A 21,901-nucleotide genomic window follows, 5' to 3' on the forward strand; every position below is an offset into this window, starting at 1 on the left:
GGAACTCACTGGAGCAGCAGCCAGCCGGCCCTGGGCTGCACAACCCTGGAGGACCCCTAGCAAGAGCAGGACTGGCCCCTGCAGTGGGGTCAGGGGCAGCCAGATAGCCCCAGCAGGGAACTCCCCAGCTTTATCTGGGCCAGGGAACTCAGGAAATCCCTGGTGGCAGTGGGGGGGGGGGGGTGGCTAGAGAACCCCCGGAGGTAGCGGGATGGGTGGCCCTGGCCAGGAAACTCCCTGGCATCATCGGGGGCAGGCGGGACTGTGAAGCCCCAGCTGGAGAACCCAATCCCTAGAGGCAGTGGGGCTGGGTTGGCCAGACGGCTTCAGAGAACACCCGACAGCAGTGGAACCAGGTGCCAACAGGGAAGTCTTGGCCCAGGAACCCTGGGGAATCCCCAGCAGTAACTGGATGGAAGAATTCTGAGCGGGGCTGTCAGTGGCTGGGTGGTCCGGGGAACCCTGGCAGCAGTGGGGACAGCATCAGGGTGAGAGCCCCAGCCTTGGAAGCTCAGGAGTGGGGCAGCTAGTAAGGGAGCATTGACCTCCCCTGGTCCAGCAAATTCCCTGGTTCGGGACCACTCAGGTCCCAACAGTACTGGACCAAGGAGTTCCAACCTGCACTCCTATAAGAAGGTCAGATGGTAATACATCTGAATTTAATAGCTATTCTACTTCAGATAGCCACAGAGACAGAACAATTTACATTAAAACGCAACTGAAATATCTGAGGACTCAAGTTCCACTTCTCTACTATTATTTATCATTATCAATTTGTGTTTGCATAATTACAATTAATACTTACCACCAAAGGCATGAACTGAGATGGAGAAGGCTTTGTTTTACTGACTGCTGTGACCATCACTGACGTATCACCTAACTTGATTAAAAACAGTTAAATTAGTTTTAGGAAAGATATTTTCATAAATTTTCATAAATGTATCGTTTATTTTCACTTCTCAGCAGAGAATTTTTCAAGTGAAGAGAAATACACAAATTCACGGTGCACTGGTGAGGCTTCTGAAAACCTTGCAAAAAGTGTTTTCCATGCAGTAGCCGACTGTGGATTCAGACAGACTCCTATTGCCATGCAACTGGCTGAGACATCTCAACAAAAAACAGTACATTTATCTAAGTTAACATACACATTTTGAGTTTGCATAGATATTTACCTCCACTACAGCACATCCATCAGCAAATCTGGCCAGTTTTCCTGAGGAAATTTTCAAATTTCTGTTAAAGAGGATATCTGCCATTAGTGACAAATGAGGGCCAGTTTACCAATACCTCCCTATTCAACTATAAATATGTTTATATTTTATGTTTCATATTTTAGAAAATATTGATTATATTTACTATTCATGAGAGAAACTTGCTTTGATAAGTCTGGATACTTGAAATCTGAATCAACAGAATAGAAAATAAGAATACAAGCTGCCATAATGATCAGCAATTTGTCTTGGTTCCAGAAATGACCACTTTCTAAGATGAAAGAAAAATGTAGGCAATGTCTACAGCGCCTTGTAGTATGAACAATGGAGGAGAGGAGAAGAGGTAGGAAGAGAATGAATAACAGTGCATACTCAAGTGATGTGCTATAACTCTCCCGCATGGATGCTAAGAGAATGAACTAAAAAGTTTCTAGTTAGCAGTAATGTAATTCTGTTTGAAGCAGGCAACATTTGCTTGAAGTAGACACCTTTTATATTAATGTCTTTATATCCATATGCGGGAATCACAGCACAACATTTTGACGTGCATGCTATTCCTCCCACCCTCTGCCCAAATGCATAGTAGTGTAGATGAATCCTTAAATTCCAAACTAATTCCATCCTGTATTCTCTACTGTAATTGCCTTCTGCATCAGGTAGTAAGTCATGTGGCATCCAGGTTTCACATCTGCAATGTAAGAGCCAGGCAGTAATAACTCTGTCGGTACTGAATTTGACTAGATTTGAACCAGTGATTGAGAGGTGAAAGGCTCTGTATCAGTAAATGGTGGACAATCTCTGGCCCATGAGGGTAATCTGATTGTGGGCTGCATGACATTTTGCTGACACTATTTGCAGACACCACCGCTGGTAGGGAACAGAGAACAATGACAACTGGGAGCCGCAGAACGTCAGTGTTAGCAATATATCTTGTGGCCCATAATCAGATTTCCAAAACGGACTGCATGCAGCCAGCAAGTTGACCGTCACTTTTCTGTCTGCTACTGGAAGCCAGCCAATCCCTCCTACACTTTAGAGTTTTAAGAAGCCTATTATTGGCTTTCATTAGTCTCAAGGCTGAATGTATTAAATAAAGATCATCACAAAATGAGAGGGTGTATGTATGCAAGGAAAAAAAACCACACATTTACACCCCCCACGTTTACATCCCCCAGACACACTTTTTCTCAGTCACAGTAGGCAGTATGTTAATAGAAAAAGTGCAGTGGAGGCTCTGATATACACATTTTATATGAATACACACAAATATGCCCATTCTTTGGCAACTATGTACACGAGCGCTTACTGATAAAGTTTAAATGACATTCAATTTCCTTATTTACTTCAGCTGATTGGAACCTGATTTAGTACCCAGTGAAGTTAACTGGAGTTTTTCCACTTATTCCTGTGGACCTGGAATCGGGTCCCTAGTCTTTCAAACTCCTTTGTTAAAATGTATTAATAAAAGCCATCAAAATGAAGGGAAAGGGAGGCAGCCACTATGCTTTAAACTGCAGGAAGAAGCCACATATGGATGACTGTTTGTGAGATACACAAGCCATTTAAGGATAAAGTATTAATATCTTTCTACTTTATAAAATACCAACACAACTTAACACCAGTTTCACCATGACATGGGCAACCTTAGCCATTGTGATGGGAGGACTTTCATTTCAGATCACTTTATCACCAGAACAATATATTGCAAGGGCTACTGAGAAGCAGCACATCAGTTGTATGCAAGAAACATAAAAATAAAAAGAACAGGAGGCCAGTAGATTTTAAACAAGTTTAGCAATTATTGTCTATCTTTAGCTCCACTAGCTGCACATTAGGATGTTATAGGGTGGAAAAGGGATGGCTGAGGCAAAGCTACACAGGCCCTCCCGCCTCCTAACACACACTTCTCAGCAGATACTGGGCACGAACGGGCACTGGGGAGCAGAGATCAAGGGGGCACAGCCTGACGGAAAGCCACTGTAGAGTCAGAGAAAGAAAAAAGTGACAAGCAATGGGAGTGGGGAGGAGCGGAAGAAGTGAGGCGCGGAGAACACCTGCAGGAGGAATTGTTTTGTGAGGGGGCAGAGCAGCGAGGGGCAGATGGCTCTAGCAGGGCGTGGGGGGCGGGGATGGGGAGTGGGAGGCCAGAGATCTGTACTGAAGCTGGGATACAGGACAGGTCTTGCCCAAGCCACCGGGATTCAGAGGCGAAGGACACGGTCCGAGGCCGGTGGAGGGGAAACGAGATCCCGGGGCGGACGGTTTCCCCCCCAGCAGTCCCCTCGTTACCTGCTCCCCACCTCCACCGACACCGCCTTGTAAGCCTCGGCGCCGCCCTGCAGCCCTCGGGCCTGGGCCACCTGCCCCAGCCGGGCGCCCAGCCCCAGCCAGCGCTTCATGGTGCCGGGCAGCGGGCGGGAGCTGGCGGCGGCGACCAGCTCCCTGAGCCTAGCCCGACCGCAGACCTGGCACCGCATGCAGGCGGCCATGACACCAGGGTCACGGCCCGGCAGCCGCACCGCAAGGTGCCAGCCGATTGGCTGGGGCGGGCTCGGAGACTGCGCGCTCTCGCAGCAAAGCCGAACGCCATTGGCTGTCGCGCCGCCGGCTGAGTTTCGATTCCTCTCTCTGAGGTGCTGCCGGGGGTCCAGGGCCCCCTGGTGGCAGCGCGTTGCTATGGCGGCCAGCCAGGGACACGCCCCGGAGGCCGGACTCCGCTGCAGGTACAGAAAGCGAGCGCCCCGCCCCCTCTCTCAATCGTCTCTCCCTCGCTCGCGTGCCGCGCTTGGGCGGGGTCGCTGGGCTGAGGTGCGGGTTGGGCTACGGGCGGGAGCTTGGGTGTGGGAGGTGGCTCAGGGTTGGGGTAGGATGTTGGGCTCTTGGCAGAGGTGGGGGGCCTAAGGGGGAGGGGCTCTGGCTTGAGGTGGGAGTTGGGGTAGATATAGGAGGGGTGAGGGCTCCAGTCTCCATACGGAATGGAAATGGATGGGTATTGTGGGTTTTGCAGGTGGGAGTCAGTGTTCGGGATGAACAGAGAATTTGGACAGGGATTGGTGTTTGAGGTAGACAAGGAATTTTGCAGGCGAGGTCTCTGGCCAGGGACTTTTGTCAGGGATCAGTATTTCCGGTGAATAGCAGATTTTGCAGCTACCTTGGCTGGGAAGAATCGTGACCAATGGGAGTTGAGGGGATCATAGTGCTGGAAGAGACCTCAGAAGGTCATCAAGTCCAGCCCCCTGCTCTAGGCAGGACCAATCCCATCTAAATCAACCCGGCCAGGGCTTTGTCAAGCCGAGACTTAAACACCTCTAGGGATGGAGACTCCACTACTTCCCTAGGTAACCCATTCCAGTGCTTCACTACCCTCCTAGTGAAATAGTTTTTCCTAATATCCAACCTGGACCTCTCCCACCACAACTTGAGACCATTGCTCCTTGTTCTGCCATCAGTCACTACAGAGAACAGCCTCTCTCCATCCTCTTTGGAACCTCCCTTCAGGAAGTTGAAGGCTGCTATCAAATCCCCCCTCACTCTTCGCTTCTGCAGACTAAACAGACCCAAGTCCCTCAGCCTCTCCTCATAAGTCATATGCTCCAGCCCCCTAATCATTTTGGTTGCCCTCCGCTGGACCCTCTCCAATGCGTCCACATCCTTTTTGTAGTGGGGAGCCCAGAACTGGACACAAAACTCCAAATGCGGCCTCACCAAAGCTGAATAAAGGGGAATGATGACATCTCTGGATCTGCTGGCAATGCTCCTCTTAATGCAACCTAATATGCAATTAGCCTTCTTGGCTACAAGGGCACACTGTTGACTCATATCTAGCTTCTCATCCACTGTAACCCCCAGGTCCTTTTCTGCAGAACTACTACTTAACCGGTTGGTCCCCAGCTTGTAACTATGCTTGGGATTCTTCCGTCCCAAGTGCAGGACTCTACACTTGTCCTTGTTGAACCTCATCAGATTTCTTGTGGCCCAATCCTCCAATTTGTCTAAGTCATTCTGTACCCTATCTCTGCCCTTAAGCAATCTACCTCTCCCCCCAGCTTAGTGTCATCCGCAAACTTGCTGAGGGTGCAATCCATCCCCTGTATTGTTATGCAAAACATTTCCTGACTCTCACAGCTTCCTTTGACCCTGCCTGTGTGCTTTGACGCACTAGATTTGAAAGAGGCCAGAAAGCTGCACTTTGGATAAGGCAGACATCACCATTTATTGCCAAGGCAGCGTAGTCCAGGCTCCAGATCATTAATAAAGATATTGAACAAAACCGGTCCTAGAACCGAACCTTGGGGCACTCCGCTAGAAACCGACCGCCATCCTGACATCGAGCCATTGATCACTACCCGGTGGGCCCAGCCTTCTAGCCATCTTTCTATCCATCTTACCGTCCATTTATCCAATCCACAATCCCTTAACTTGCTGGCAAGAATATTGTGGGAGACCGTATCAAAAGCCTTGCTAAAGTCAAGGTATATAACATCCACTGACTTCCCCATGTCCACCGAGCCAGTTACCTCATCATAGAAGCTAATCAGATTGGTCAGGCACGACTTGCCCTTTGTGAATCCATGCTGACTATTCCTAATCACTTTCCTCTCATCCAAGTGCCTCAATATGGATTCCTTAAGGATCCCTTCCATGATTTTTCCAGGAACCGAGGTAAGACTGACCGGCCTATAGTTCCCTGGATCATCCTTCTTCCCTTTTTTGAAGATGGGCACTACATTTGCATTTTTCCAGTAATCCGGGATTTCTCCCGATCTCCACGACTTTTCAAAGATAATAGCCAAAGGCTCCACAATGACATTTGCCAACTCCCTCAGTACCCTCGGATGCACTAAGTCCGGACCCATGGATTTATGTACGGTTAGCTTTTCTAAATAGTTCCTAACCTGTTCTTTACCCACCACGGGATGGCATCTCTGAGTAGGGGCACAGCAATCTAGACCCTCTGTCTAGGAGCTGGAGAGTCATGTCTGCCACTTACAGGGAGCAACCTAAACTAAGGGCCACGTGGAGCCCACACCTCTCACACCTCAGAGCATAAGAACGGCCATACTGGGTCAAACCAAAGTTCCATCTAGCATCCCAAAATGCTAAATCAAGGAAGTAACCTCATTAGTAATAAGCTCCATGTACACAATGTTCATCTCAGTCCGGTATCCCTTTAGAACAGGGGTCTCCAAACTTTTCAGCCCGAGGGCCGCATTAACTATCAAACAGCAGTTCGGGGGCCGACTACACACTTGAGGTCCAAATAAAAAACAATCAAAACATGGATGTTGTTTTTAATTATTTATTTAATATTATTTTATTCAGTTATTATTTAATAACACATTCATACACTACACATGAACACCTGTATTAGTGTGAATGGTGAAATTGTTTCCTGGATGCCAAAATAGACATTTCTGGCTTTAGATTTGTTGTCCCTAACATCAACAGTGACCTGAGATTATCATCGGACAAGTTTGTTCTCAAATTGTTCTTCACGTATTTCATTCTTGAAAATGTTTGTTCACACAGGTATGTTGTTCCAAAGATTGAAAGGTACCTTGATGCAAAAGTTTTGACATTAGGAAAGTCTTCCTTGGGCAAAAACTGGTAAAAACCCACCAGTCCTATTTTGAACTTGTCCCTAAGGAGGTCATTTGCTTGCAACTCAATGACTTCCAGCTGCAGTTCATCTGGACAACTGGCCACATCTGCTTCAAATGGGTTTTGAAACAATCTCACTTCTTCTGCCTTTGAATCCAAAAAGGTCTCCACGGGCCGGATGAGAGGGCCTCGCGGGCCGCATCCGGCCCCCGGGCCGTAGTTTGGAGACCCCTGCTTTAGAAGAACAGCAACAGTTTACCCAAATTACAAGGTAAATAATAAGAGATTTTGCCATTATCGAGGTACAACGAGTGTCACCACCACCGTTAAACTGTATCTCAGCCAGGACAAGACCTTTCCCAAGGCATAGGGCAGCTTTCCCTATGACACCTCGAGGAACCTCAATTTCTAAAGAAAGTATTACTGCATTTTCACAATGGAAAATGACTTTGGAATAGACAGAATCCTCTTTGTCACTTAGGGTTCATCCACTCCATTTTTGTATTGTTATAACTTGTTTGATTTGAATTTCCATTGACTACTCGATTGGTTGATAAAGAGGTTTGTTGTGGCTCTTCTTTTAAAATGTAGTAAGAGCTGCCAAGCTCTTACCACATTTGAAAGGCAGAACTGTAGCAACCGGGGACAAGCTGGGACAGCCGAGTCCCAGCTCATACCTAGTACCAGATGCTGCATTTCTGCTTTTACTACATTTTAAAAGCATAACCACGGCATCTGGGACCAGGCACGAGCAGGGACTGCTTAGTCACAGCTCGTGCCAGGTCCCCTGCTACACCTCTGCCTCCCCTGCCTTCCGATGGTGATGGTGGGAACTGGCTTTTAAGCCAGCTCCCCCCTAGCACCAGCTCCTGCTCCCTCCCTTGCTGCCTCTGTTTCAGAGGCAGCAAGGGAGCAGGGGGAAGCAACTAGTCAAGTAGCAACTTGGCTACCTGAGAAGCCTAGGCTTATACTCGCTTACATCCCTAGTTTGATTTAAGAACCAATATTACTCCTGGGGAATTTTGCATCACAGCACATGTGCAGACTTCATGGCCCCCACAGATTTCTTTGCTTCCCCACAGAAAAATGAGCTGATGGGGGAAGTAAAGAGAAGCCAGAAGGGGAGAGAGGGAGGGAGAGAGAGAAAGACTGTGCTTGCAGCAGGCTCAGTATAGAGGGTCAAGGCTTTGGGATGTTTCTGAGGAGGTGGATGCGGAGCAGGCTGTCTCTCCTCAGGCAGAGTAGAATGTGGCAACCTGTCTGCTTAGTGAATTGTTCCATTGTTCTTAACGAACTCCCCCAAGAGTATAGAACAGGTGTAAACATTTTAAGGCATCTTTACACTGCCAGAGTGGAGTAAATGAGCCTTACTGTAAAGAACAGTAGAGCCTTATAAATTCTTATGAACTGTTTGCTACTGATCTTTCTGAAAATGCTCAGTAGTCAAAAAAATGTGTTTGAGTCCTCAGCCCTCACTTGCTTTTCAGTTGCTTCCAATGTAATACTGAGCATATCAGTCAACAAATATATGCAGCCATAACTAGAAGTAATTATTATTAGACAGAGGGAGTTTGGGGATTTCCTCCAATGCTCCCAAATTCCATTCTCCATCCATTGTACTATAGTTTAAATAAACAAAATTACCAAAATAATTGGAACCAGTATGATTGTATTGTGTTATTTTAAAATATAAAATATGAAGATTTTTTCAGAATTTGTAAATATTGTGCACAGAATGATTTAATTTTTTGGTGCAGAATTCCCCTATAGCACAGTATAAAGTAGAAAAGTAGAACCTCAGAGTTACAAACAGCTCCGGAATGGAGTTTGTTTGTAACTGTGAACAAAACATGGCTGTACTTTTAAAAGTGTACAACTGATCATTGATTTCATACAGCTTTTTATTATGCAAAAGAAAAATGCTGCTTTCCCTTAATTTTCTTAGTACTTTACATTTAACATAGTACTGTACTGTATTTGCTTTTTTCCCCCTCTGCTGCTGCCTGATTGAAGTGTGTGGTTGAGTAGTCAGTACATAACTCTGGTGTTTGTAAATTGTAGGGGAGCCTGGACTACGCTGCCTTGGCAATAAATGGTGATGTCTGCCTTATCCAAAGTGCAGCTTTCTGGCCTCTTTCAAATCTAGTGCGTCAAAGCACACAGGCAGGGTCAAAGGAAGCTGTGAGAGTCAGGAAATGTTTTGCATAACAATACAGATTAAGCATGGCACACAAGACCACGTCAAGAACACACAGGACAAGCTGCCTTGTACTGTTACTTGTTTCTGATAAGCAAAAAGTACAGATGTAGCCATGAAACTGTCAACTGGGCACATAGCAGTAACATCCTAAGTAGCAGGATGTACCCCAAATAGGGGCACTGAGCATTTTATGTGTCCTACACAATATATAATCAGTTGGTAAACATTAAGGATGTGTCTACACTGGCGTGAATTTCCGGAACTGCTTAAAACGGAATACTATTCCGTTTTCAGTTTTTCCGGAAAAGGAGCGTCTACATTGGCAGGCTGCTTTTCCGGAAAAGCCCTTTTTCCGGAAAAGCGTCTGTGGCCAATGTAGACGCGCTTTTCCGGAAAAGAGCCCCGATCGCCATTTTCGCAATCAGGGCTTTTTTCCGGAAAAGACTACTGGGCTGTCTACACTGGCCCTTTTCCGGAACAGTGTTCCGGAATAAGGACTTATGCCCGAGCGGGAGCAGAATAGTTTTTCCGGAAAAGTGGCTGATTTTGTACAGTAGACCATCGTTGCTTTTCCGGAAATTCAAGGGCCAGTGTAGACAGCTCGCAGCTTATTCTGGAAAAGCGGCTGATTTTCCGGAATAAGTGGCCCAGTGTAGACACAGCCTAATAGAATGACCAAGTCTTGCTTTGCTATAAATTGGGTTTAGTAAGAACAATCGATGGGAGGGAATGAGCAGGATTGACCCACACATCCTGCTTGATGTAACTAGAAGTGATTAGGCCCTTCACACCGGCTATGTCACTTATGGTGTTCCTATGTGTGGAAAAAGATGGAACCACGATCTCTTGCCTGGCACTGTAGGTAGCATACGGGTGAAATGTAAGTGAATTAGGCTTTATTATTGTATTTAGTAGATTTTTTAGTAATTGCTTTTGCATTGCTTTGAGCTGTATTAATTGCTTTAGAAGTTATATTATTTAAGGTTTAAATTGTATAGTAATTGTTCTTAAGGCTTGTAAAACATAAACAACTGTTATAACCGCTTAAAGCTTGCAATAAATCAGAAAGTGATTAAGTAGCCCTGGCATGTACGAGTTTCCCTTGGATCTAAAATAAATCGAACCACGCAACATAAATCTGAAGTTCTAGTGTAGTTCAAGCAATACAATCTCTTGTCGTTGATGCAGTTGTACCAGTCTAGAAGCATGTATAATCGTGTAGCTAAGTGGTAGGCTACTACAGCCTGCAGGCCACTTCTGATCCATCGGGGTTTTAATCCAGCCCTTAGGATTCCCAGTCTGGTGGTGCAGTGGAGCTAAGACAGGCTCCCTGCCTGCTCTGGCCCCAGATTGCTCTCAGAAGCATGTCCCTGCAGCCCCTAAGAATGGAAGGGCAAAGGGTTCAGTGTGCAGCCCTAACTGGCAAGTACTGTCCCCGCAGCTCCCATTATCCAGAAATGGGAAATTATGGCCAATGTAAGCTGTGGGGATGGTGCCTGCAGGTGAGGGCAGTACATGGAGCCACCTCTGACCTTCCAGGAGCTGCTGCTGGACGTGCTGGCCACTTCTGGGGACAGTACAGGGCAAAGAGAGGAGAGACCCTGCATTAGCCCTGCTGCACCATTGACTGGGAGCTGCCTGAGATAACAAGCACCTAGCCAGAGCCTGCACCCTGAATACCTCATGCGCTCCAGTCCCAGCCCTGAATCCCCTGCTGCATCCTCCTGCACCCAAACCCCTGCCTGAGCTCCCTCCCATGCCCCAAAACCCTGCCCTGGTCCCCTTCCTGCATTTTACCCCCACCTCTACTCTCAGACTCTTCTCCTGCACCCCCTTCCTTACCTCCCACTCCAACCCCCTACCCCAACCCCTACATTCGTGGCCCATTGTACAATTTCCCTATCCAGATGTGACTCTTGGGCCAAAAAGTTTGCCCACATCTGGTATAGCTTATTCCCTTTCATCTGAAAATCATAAAATATATGAGATAGCAGGGATCAAGAACTCACATCTGCTTAATAAACTAATCTTGATCTGACCTTGAGGACTACTCAACATCCACATGTCCAACAATGCCAATGAGAACAGCAGAAGCTCAGGAAAAGGCCTCTGTGGGTAAAATAGTATAATATCAATATTTGGACAAAGGCAAACTGATTGTGGATAAAAACACATATTTAATACTAGATTTATCCAGTGTTGCTTGTGTCCTTAACTCAGATAAGTTTTGTTTTTTCTCATTTAAATCATTGTTCTGGAGTGTGGCTGGGGATGAGCGGTTCATTATGCAGGGTGCTCTGGGGAGAGAGGACAACCCATATTTTCTCTAATTACAGCAGCTTGAGGCCAGGTGAGAAGCCAAGGCTGGGGACAGACAGACAAACAGACAAACTCTCTGAAATATATAGTAGATAGCTGTCCCTTTCTCCACCAATGAGGTTATAGCTGTTCTGGTACCCTTACTGCTCTCCTGTGGACATTCTACAGTACAGGCAGTCCCCAGGTGACATACAAGATAGAGACTGTAGGTTTGTTCTTAAGTTGAATCTGTATGTAAGTCGGAACTGGCGTCCAGATTCAGCCGCTGCTGAAACTGACCAGCGGCTGACTACAGGAAGCCCGAGGCAGAGTTGCTCTGCCCCGGGCTTCCTGGAATCAGCCTCTGATCAGTTTCAACAGGCTGAATCTGGACGCCAGTTCCGACTTACATACAGATTCAACTTAAGAACCCCAGGCGTCCCCAAGTCACCTGCTGCTGAGACTGATCAGTGGCTGATTCCAGGAATCCCGGGGCAGAGCAACTCTGCCTCGGGCTTCCTGTAGTCAGCGCTGGTCAGTTTCAGCAGAGGCTGACTTGGGGACGCCTGGGGCAGAGCAGCTGGGGTGCTGCTGGGTTGCTCCAGTAGCGCCGCTCCTCGGCGCTACTGGACCAACCCAGCAGCACCCCAGCTGCTCTGCCCCAGGCGTCCTGATTCAGCCGCTGCTGAAACTGACCAGCAGTGGTTGAATCAGGACGCCTGGGGCAGAGCAGCTGGGGTGCTGCCGGGTTGGTCCAGTAGCGCCCAGAGCGGCACTGCGGGACCAACCGGCAGCGCCCCAGCTGCTCTACCACAGGCATCCGGAGAAAAGCCTGGTCTGCTGGGGGGGGAGGGGGCGTACTAGCTGCGCCCCCCCCCCCAGCAGACCAGGGAGACGCGGGCGGCGGACTGAGATGCACCATGGTCCCGCCACCTGGGTCCTCCGCGGCTTTGCTCCGCGTCTCCCTGGTCTGCTGGAGACCAGCAGACCAGGGAGACGGGGAGCAAAGCCTCTGAGGATGCCGGCAGCGGGACAGCCGTGGCGCATCTGGGCTGTCTGCTGCCCGCGTGCTCCAGGGAGACGGGGAGCAAAGCCGCGGAGCACGCGGGCAGCGGACAGCCCAGACGCGCCGCGGCTGTTCCGCTGCCGGCGTCCTCAGAGACTTTGCTCCCCATCTCCCTGGTCTGCTGGTCTCCAGCAGACCAGGGAGACGCGGAGCAAACCCCGTTCGTAACTGCGGATCCAACGTAAGTCGGATCCGCGTAACTCGGGGACTGCCTGTGTAACTGTCCCTCCTGCCAGACTCCTCTCTTTTATGAGGAGAAACAATTTAATTCTATGCACATCCTATTATCCTGGCACAACCAAACCCTGACCTTGCTTTAAGTTAAGATAAAAGGAAGCTATATATCAAATTTGGTGGTCCTAGCTCTTCCCGTTTAGGAGGAGTTCTTGAAAAAACACTCACAGACAGACACACATTTCTAAACTATATAGTAAGAAGATAAAGATACCAAACCTTGAGACTCGTACCATTGCTATTGTTGATTCAACTTCACTGGTGGCAACAACAAAGGGAACCCAAGTGTAAATAAGGTGCTGGTAGCTGTTGACGTTTTCATCCCCAGGTAATCTAGACTGCTTAAAACATGGTTAGAGCACATTATGGCTAAAATTCCAGTGGCTTCCTTAGACCTTCCTACATTAATGCTGCCACTGACCAATAGTAGAAATGGTGGGCTATTTTTGGCAGAGAGCGCACCAAATGTAGACACAACCTAAGACTAAAATAATATATCTATTTGATCATCAGAAGAGTTTATATCCCCGGCTTTTTTTGAGCAAGCTAAGTCTCTGATTGCAGATTCAACTCAAGCTGGAAAGGAAAATATATGCATCTTTTAAGTTATTTTTCCCTGTGTAAACCTGAAGAATACATACATTTATAGAAAGTAAAATACTAATGATTTTATTAATCATTCATTTCTAAAAAATTGTCATTGGCAAAGGTCCAGTAGCATCATCTGGCAATCATGGCACTGCACTTGGTATCAAGAGACGTGGGTGTTATTCTAATTGTCATTGAACTGCTGTGTAACTGGAGCATGTCACTTAATCTCTCTGTTTCTCAGTTTTGCCATCAGTAAAATAGTGATAGTGATACTTAGATTATGTTTACACTACTGCCTTCTGGCAGCACAATTATGTTGGTCAGGGGTGTGAAAAGTTGTCAGGGGTAACTCATGGAAGGTACTAGGGGCACATGTTCCCAAACACCATGGGCGGAAGGGGCCATCCAGCAGTTGGTGAGAGGTCTAGTGGAGGGCCTGGAAGCAGAGCAAGGTAGCCCCAGCTGCTTTGCTCTTCCAAGTGCCACTCCAGGGGAGGGGGCAGATTGCCCCCATACTCCCTGGCAGGAAGCGGGTGGTGAATATTGGTGGAAGAGGGGGAGAGCAGTGAACTCCTGTTAAAGGTGCCAGCTCGCTAGTCCCTGGGCCCGCCTGGGGTGAGGTAAGAGGTAATGGAGCAAGGGCAGGGTGGGGGCAGAGCAAGGGTGAGAGGGAGCAGAGCGGGGTGGGGAGATATGGGGCCTGGGAAGGGGGGGTCCTGGCCCTTCCCTGGGATGGGAGGGGAGTCAAGTGGCTGGTGGCCCCTTGGCTTCCCCCTCTGACCAGTTGCTTCTGAGAGTTATGATACTTGACCAACATACTTGTCCTTGCAAAAGTTATTACTGGAGATGCTCTAAGTTAAACAAGCAAAACTGCACTATTGCCAGTCTTCACTTGGGGGGGGGGGGGAGGGGCTGGAATAAGTTATACCAGCAAAAACATAGCTTTGCTGATATAAGTTGTATCCATATTTGGAGTACTTTGTCGCTATAGTGTTTTGGCATTTCTTTAATAGCAAAATGCTCCTGGTATAGATATGGCTTTATCCTCATTTGATAAGCACTGAGATCCTTGTATAAAAAGTGCTATTTAAAAACTATGATACAAATTATTGCATAACACAGGCATTTGCAGAGAAAACATTTGCTGTATGTTTGTATATATTCAGATTACAGCAAAATATTATACCCATGTGAATAGATTTGTAATTATACATAAATTAATTGCTCTTTGGACAGTAAAATTACTGCTCACTTGTACAAAATAAAATAGATTATTATTTAATGTGGGCATGAATGAACAGTAATGTGAGCACAAAGGCCTGATCATGCCACCACTGAGATTCACGCATGACTAAATTAATGCAAACGATTGCGCATTATCCTAACTTAATTTGTTATCTGGAATTAATATGAATTAAACTCTGGAGGGAAATTTTTATAGGAAATGTAATGTAGACTTTTACAATATTTGTTGAGGTACTATTTTTTTATTTTACTTGTTTGCAAATATTTTCTGCATTGTCTTGACAGGGTATTTCTATTTTACAGCTATATTTCCAAAAATCAGAATTAGTGTCTGGAAAACTGTCCCAACTACTAATTTTTCTTCAGTGCCAGCATGCTTCTTATCCTTTGAAATGTCCTGCAGAAGCAATCATGGAAGCAGCAGACAAGGTATGGCAAACACCAGCCATAGTTCCCCCAACTAATAAGAGGGTCATGGACTTCTTATTTCTGCACCCTCAGCCCAGCTGCTTAGTGGTTGATGCTGCAAACCAGAGATCTAAGACCCCTCAATATAAATCCAATATTTGGGACAAGGACCATAATCACCTGGACTTATTTGGGAGAAAAATATATTCCTCCTTGATGCTTCAGCTTCATATAGCAAATTATACAGCACGTTTAGTCAATCACGATTTTGACAGTTATGCAAAATTAACAGAGCTGATGCATCATCTTCCTGATGATAAAAGACCCATATTAAAAATCTGTTGTTCAAGAGGGATACACTACATCCCACGCAGCACTGCAAATGGCACTCGATTCTTTCGACACCAAGGCAAAGGTGACTACAATATCCATAGTACAGGCAGTCCCCGAGTTACGCGGATCTGACTTATGTCGGATCCGCACTTACGAACGGGGCCCTCTCCCTGGTCTCTAGCAGACCAGGGAGAGGAAGCAAAGCGGCGGAACACGCGGGCAGCGGGCAGCCCAGACGCGTCTGGGCTGTCCGCCGCCCGCGTGCTCCGGGGCTTTGCTCTGCTTTGCTCCCCGTCCCCCTGGAGAGCAAAGCAGAGCAAAGCCGCGGAGCCCAAGGGCAGCAGGACAGCCACGGCGCGTCTGGGCTGTCCCACTGCCCCCGTGCTCCACGGCTTTGCTCCGGGCGGCTGTGGTACAGCAGCTGGGGCGCTGCCAGTTGGTCCCGTAGCACCGCTCTGGGCGCTACGGAACCAACCCGGCAGCACCCCAGCTGCTCTGCCCCAGGCGTCCTCAAGTCAGCCACTGCTGAAACTGACCAGTGGCTGACTACAGGAAGCCCCTGCTGGGGCTTCCTGGAATCAGCCGCTGATCAGTTTCAGCAGCAGCTGACTTGTGCCTGGGGTTCTTAAGTTGAATCTGTATGTAAGTCAGAACTGGCATCCAGATTCAGCCACTGTTGAAACTGATCAGTTTCAGCAGCGGCTGAATCTGGGCCAGTTCCGACTTACATACAGATTCAACTTAAGAACAAACCTACAGTCCCTATCTTGTACATAACCCGGGGACTGCCTGTAATGAGGCATGCATCATGGCTGCAAGTGGCTGGCATCCCCAAGCAAAAGTTGAGGATTTAGAATTCGATAAGGGCAAACTCTTTCCTGCGAAGACAGATGAAGTCTGCCTAGATGGAGCCAAATGGTGAAAAAGCCTCCTATTTCAGAGGAGCCCTTATTCCTCGTAGAACGAGATATACAGGGTTCCCTGAAAGACAGTGTTTGCTCTTCTGCAAAAAAAAAAGTGGAAGAGCAAACGCATTTCCTGGATGTGGCAGAGTTTCTCTGGGATACCAGAGGTATCCCGGAAGAACTCCACAGTCTAAACATACCCATATTCATTCTATTTTATCAACAGAAACTATGGCTACATCTAGACTGGCCCCTTCTCCGGAAGAGGCATGCAAAGCAGGCAAGTCAGAATAGGGAAATCCGCGGGGGGATTTAAATATCCCCTGCGGGATTTAAATAAACACGGCCGCCGCTTTTTTTCTGGCTTGGGGAAAAGCCGGAAAATAGCGTATAGACTGGCGCGATCCTCCGGAATAAAGCCCTTTTCCGGAGGATCTCTTATTCCTACTTGCCAAGTAGGTGATTTCCCTATTCTGACTTGCCTGCTTTGCATGCCTCTTCCGGAGAAGGGGCCAGTCTAGACGTAGCCATATATATGTTCCTGAGCCAACGACTGTCTTCTGTGAATGGCTTATGCACAGATGTTCACGTATAATAACCATAAGTAATAGCTACTCTCAGCTGTGGTGACAAGCACATAAGATGACAGATTTCTCTTGGCTTTTTAATTTAAAATATGTCCCTCTGTAGGTATGTGCAAAATATTAATAAAAACAAATACACAGACTGATTGGAACAGTGTTGAAAACTAAAACACCCAAAAGTGAATTAGCCAGGATCCAAATCAGGGGTTATGTGAGGACTGCATCCGATATCAAAATCCACAGAAGGAGACCCTGGAACAGGAAAATTCAGTGAAGATACCTGTCTGATAGAGTCCTGTTTATCAATCTTTTGGACAATCAAGGTGTGCCCAATCAGAATAGAATATGGATCCACTCCTGGATCTAAGAAGAGGTTTTGTGTCTAGATATGACCCATAGTAAACCATCTCTCACATCCTTGGTATAGATTCTCCAGTGGAATTCCACTACCGGGGACTATCCCAGCCATCCTCGTTTAAAAGGATGTCAAGGGGTCTTCATAGAAAATAAATCCAGGGACTCTTTGGAACAGATACCTGACTACTCCTTATTGCTTGAATCTGTCCAGGGTCTTATCATAGAATCATAGAATACTAGGACTGGAAGGGACCTCGAGAGGTCATTGAGTCCAGTCCCCTGCCCCCATGGCAGGACCAAATACTGTCTAGACCATCCCTGATAGACATTTATCTAACCTACTCTTCAATATCTCCAGAGATGGGGATTCCACAACCTCCCTGGGCAATTTATTCCAGTGTTTAACTACCCTGACAGTTAGGAACTTTTTCCTAATGTCCAACCTAAACTTCCCTTGCTGCAGTTTAAGCCCATTGTTCTTGTTCTATCCTCAGAGGCCCAGACGAACAAGTTTTCTCCCTCCTCATGATACTTGATACTTGAAAACGGCTATCATGTCCCCCCTCAGTCTTCTCTTTTCTAAACTAAACAAACCCAATTATTTCAGCCTTCCTTCATAGGTCATGTTCTCTAGACCAGTGGTCCCCAACCATTTGGGGTTGCTGGGCGCCCGGGGGCAGGGCCCCCCTTGCGCGCCCGGGGGTAGGGCCCCCCCTTGCGCGCCTGGGGGTGGGACCCCCCCTTAGCCGCATTCTCGGGGCCGGGGCCCCCCCATAGCTGCATTCCCGGGGCCGGGGCTCTCCCCTCAAGCACCACGCACCCGGGACCGGCGCTCTCCCCTCAAGCACCGCGCCCCCGGGACCGGCGCTCTCACCTCAAGCGCCGCGCGCCCGGGGCCAGCGCTCTCCCCTCAAGTGCCGCGCGCCCGGGGCCGGCCTGTCACTCGCTCTCTCCCCCCATCCCCCAAGCACCGCGCGCCCGGGGCCGGCGCTGGCGCTCGCTCTCTCATCCCCTCCCCCAAGCACCGCGCACCCGGGGGCCAGCGCTCTCCAAGTGCCACGCGCCTGGCGCACCCTGCAAGCACCGCGCGCCCGGGGCTGGTGCTGGCGTTCCCCCCCCGAAGCACCGTGCGCCCGGGGCCTGCGCTCTCCCCATGCGCCGCGTGCCCAGAGCGCGGGTGGTCAATCCGCAGCGCCCCCGGGGCCAGCGCTCACCGTGCGCCATGCGCCCAGGGCTGGCTCCGGCACCGCGCATGCGCCACGTGCCCGGGGCCAGGCCAGCCCTGAGCACTTGGCAGGCGCAGACAAATGCCCGCGGGCACCGTGTTGGGGACCACTGCACTAGACCTTTAATCATTCTTGTTGCTCTTCTCTGGACCCTGTCCAATTTCTCCACATCTTTCTTGAAATGTGATGCCCAGAACTGGACACAATACTCCAACTGAGGCCTAACTGGCGCAGAGTAGAGCGGAAGAATGACTTCTCGTGTCTTGCTTGCAACACACCTGTTAATGCATCCCAGAATCATGTTTGCTTTTTTTGCAACAGCATCACACTGCTGACTCATATTCAGCTTGTGGTCCACTATAACCCCTAGATCCCTTTCTGCCGTACTCCTTCCTAAGCAGTTGCTTCCCGTTCTAAGTTGTATTTGCCTAAGTATTGATAAGAATATCATGCGAGACCGTATCAAACAACTTATTAAAGTCTAGGTATACCACATCCACTGCCTCTCCCTTATCCACAAGACTCGTTATCCTATAAAAGAAAGCTATCAGATTGGTTTGACATGATTTATTCTTTACAAATCCATGCTGGCTGTTCCCTATCACCTTGCCACCTTCCAAGTGTTTACAGATGATTTCCTTAAGTACTTGCGCCATTATCTTCTCTGGCACAGAAGTTAAACTAACTGGTCTGTAGTTTCCTGGGTTGTTCTTATTTCCCTTTTTATAAATTGGCACTATATTTGCCCTTTTCCCGTCTTCTGGAATCTCTCCTGTCTCCCATGATTTTCCAAAGATGATAGTTAGAGGCTCGGATACCTCCTCTATCAGCTCCTTGAGTATTGTAGGATGCATTTAATCAGGCCCTGGTGACTTGCAGGCATCTAACTTTTCTAGGTGATTTTTAACTTGTTCTTTTTTTATTTTATCTTCTAAACCTCCCACCTTCCCACTAGCATTTACTATTTAAGGCATTCCTTCAGACTTCTCGGTGTAAGAGGTGTTTTTTTTTAGTCTTGGTCTAAAAAATGCCACGTTTAATATAGCTGACACTTTGAGCTCCATAAGGCCTTGTGTATACCAGGGAAATGCATCATATTAGAAAATATGTTAATTCACATTTAACCACGTTAAACACAGTTTTTCCCTCACTGCAGACAAGGACAATTGGCCTTAAAAACATGCTACTTGGTCATGTTAGTGTAAGCAGGGTCAGGATAAGCTCTACCCTGACATTAGTTAAAATGCATTGGCATATGTTTTCTAACATGATAGATTTTCCTGGAAATAGCATGATCTTGGAGAGGCATTAATAAGGCCAATGCTATAAGAGGCACAAGTTCAACTAATGAGTTGCAGGCCCTGGCTTTCCCAGCACATACAAAAATGTATGCTTAATGACATAAAATTGATATGCTTCTGCTGCACTCTGGGGAAAGGAGGCAAGATTTCCACCTAACTACAGTATCCTTCCTAAAATTCAGCTTGGCAGAAGGCATGTTTTAAGAAAAATGGTGCTGTAACTTGTGACTGTGTAATAGTAATGACTATTCTTTACCATATATGCTGGTACTGCATATGGATACTTAACATTGTCCTTCCCAGAGCCTTAATTTTGTAATCAGCCTATATTCCTTCCATCAAAAGGCTCTCAGAATGAGCATGTATGTCAGGGGTGGGCAATAATTTTTAGGGAGGGGACACTCCAAGATTTTGGTAAGTGGTCAAAGGCACACTTTTCTATGGAGGAGGTGAAGGGTGTGGGATGGGAGCTCAGGGTAGGGGACTGGGGTGCAGGAAAGGGTGTGGCGTCTGAGAGGGAGTTTAAGTGAAGGAGGGAGTTGTGATCTGGGGCAGGGGATTGGAGTGCAGGGTCCATGAGAGAGTATAGGTGCAGGAGAGGATTCTGGCCTGAGGGAGGGGCGTAGGAGGAGGTGCAGAGTCTGAGACGGAGTTTTGACCTGGGGGAGAAGAAGTTCAGAGGGTTTGGGTGATGACCTAGGGGCAGGGAATGGGGTGCAGGGTTGGGGAGTGGGTTTGGGTGCAAGAGAGGATTTTGGCCTGGGGGATGGGTGTAAGAGGGGTAAGAATCCGGAAGGGCATTATGACCTGGGGGGGGGGGGGCGCATAGAGTGTGGGTGGTGACCTGGGGCAAGAGCAGGTGGTGACCTGAAACAGGGAGTTGGGGTGCAGGAGCAGATGGGGTGCCAAAGGAAGGGTCTGGCAGGGAGGCACTTACCTAGGTGGCTCTTGCTAGCAGCCCTGAAGGACCCTGAAGTAGGCTGCCTGCCCGTCAAAGCCCCAGGCTGCTGGTTTCTGGCCAATAGGAGCTGAGAAATTGTGCTGGGGGTATGGGCAGTGTGCGCAAAACCTCCATCATCCCCCAGCACCCAGAGCAGAGAGCCTCAGAGAGCAGGTAGCTGCTTAACGTGGTGTGGGGTTGCTTTGTGCTTGAGTGTCCCGGTGGGGCAGTCCACGGGCTGGATCTGGGACTTGGCAGGCCGCATCTTGCCTGGTCCTGGTGTAGGTTGTACCAAAAATAATAGTTCAGGGTGATGGGTAATGAAAACTTTATAATCTTTACATACAGTCATGAAAAGTATGTAATTATTTTCCATAATCAGCTTGCATTAATATGAATATGACACACTTGACAGCAATAGTAATTTGAATTAATTTCCACACAGCATAGTAATGCACTTGGCAGGGATTCTGATTCTTTGACATTTTAATTAATTTGTTAAACAAACACTTTGTGTCATATTCAATATGAAAAAGATGATTAAATCTCAGTTGTCACAAGAATCAAAAGAGGAACACCTATTTAATACTTAGAAAATATGCAATCAGCTATTCCATTAAGATAATTCCACCTTGAAGTTCTGGAGTCATGAAAACATAGCATTCATTATTTATGCTGACTCAGGACCCATTAGTGGAATTATATTTGTATTCTACAGGCTGCCTATCAAGTATTCTATTTGTTATTAGCTATGATAAATCAAATACTGTAGTATCTTTAGCATACTTGTGAAATCTTGTTTTCCTTCTCAGATTCAGTCATTTTACAGCAGTTCTTGAAGAAATTGCTGGTGCCATTAGCGGGAGTGTAGCTGGTAGGTTAGCAGACATTTTGTAATCTATTGTTATTTCTGTAAAGAATACGGGTATTGCTTAAAATCCATAGTATGCTTGTTTATTTTATAAGTAATGATGATAAAAATAACTCTTTTGTGTGCTTCTGTTTCATATATTTTATCTATTTACCTGATGAGCATGTGGATCTTTTGAATAATTTGCTTATTTATTAACCCCCCCCCCCTTTTTATTAATCTGTAAGCCAGGGGTCTGAAGGACAGCTTGAAATGCAGCCAGCTGAAGTTGTTTAGCCTTGCAAGATAAGTAACTGTTAATATGTAAATACAGCTCATGCTGGGATGGGGAAGGAATCCAGGATGTGGTTATGTAAATCCAATTCAGCCAGGGCTGATGGAGTATCGGTTGTTATAATGGAATGTGATGTATTGTAACTAATTTGGGCTGTTGTGGGGTCACAAATCATGCTACCCCTAAATGTGGGAACTGTAAAATATGACACCAGTGCTTGCAGGAGAGACACCATCATTGTAAGAGGTCTCAGATG

General features: G+C 47.4%; 1 protein-coding gene and 1 long non-coding RNA gene across 2 annotated transcripts in view; one reads left to right on the forward strand and one right to left on the reverse strand.

The window, feature by feature from the left end:
• Window positions 1-3,700, reverse strand: part of PNPT1 (polyribonucleotide nucleotidyltransferase 1) — a 49,944-nt gene extending 46,244 nt beyond the window's left edge. Inside the window, exons 1-3 of the mRNA XM_006122141.5 lie at window positions 3,501-3,700; window positions 1,173-1,233; window positions 806-880 (exon numbers count right to left, since the gene is read on the reverse strand). Coding sequence (XP_006122203.2) covers window positions 806-880; window positions 1,173-1,233; window positions 3,501-3,700 — 336 coding nt within the window. The remainder of the gene's footprint in view (window positions 1-805; window positions 881-1,172; window positions 1,234-3,500) is intronic.
• Window positions 3,701-3,799: 99 nt separating this feature from the next.
• On the forward strand, window positions 3,800-21,525 carry LOC112545636 (uncharacterized). Its single transcript, XR_012902990.2, has 3 exons — window positions 3,800-3,934; window positions 14,750-14,875; window positions 21,313-21,525. It is a non-coding gene; the product is annotated as an uncharacterized LOC112545636 (long non-coding RNA).
• The last annotated feature ends 376 nt before the right edge of the window (window positions 21,526-21,901 follow it).

The sequence above is a fragment of the Pelodiscus sinensis genome, chromosome 3 (assembly GCF_052426305.1).
Source record: "Pelodiscus sinensis isolate ZL-2025 chromosome 3, ASM5242630v1, whole genome shotgun sequence".
Taxonomy (NCBI): Eukaryota; Metazoa; Chordata; order Testudines; family Trionychidae; genus Pelodiscus; species Pelodiscus sinensis.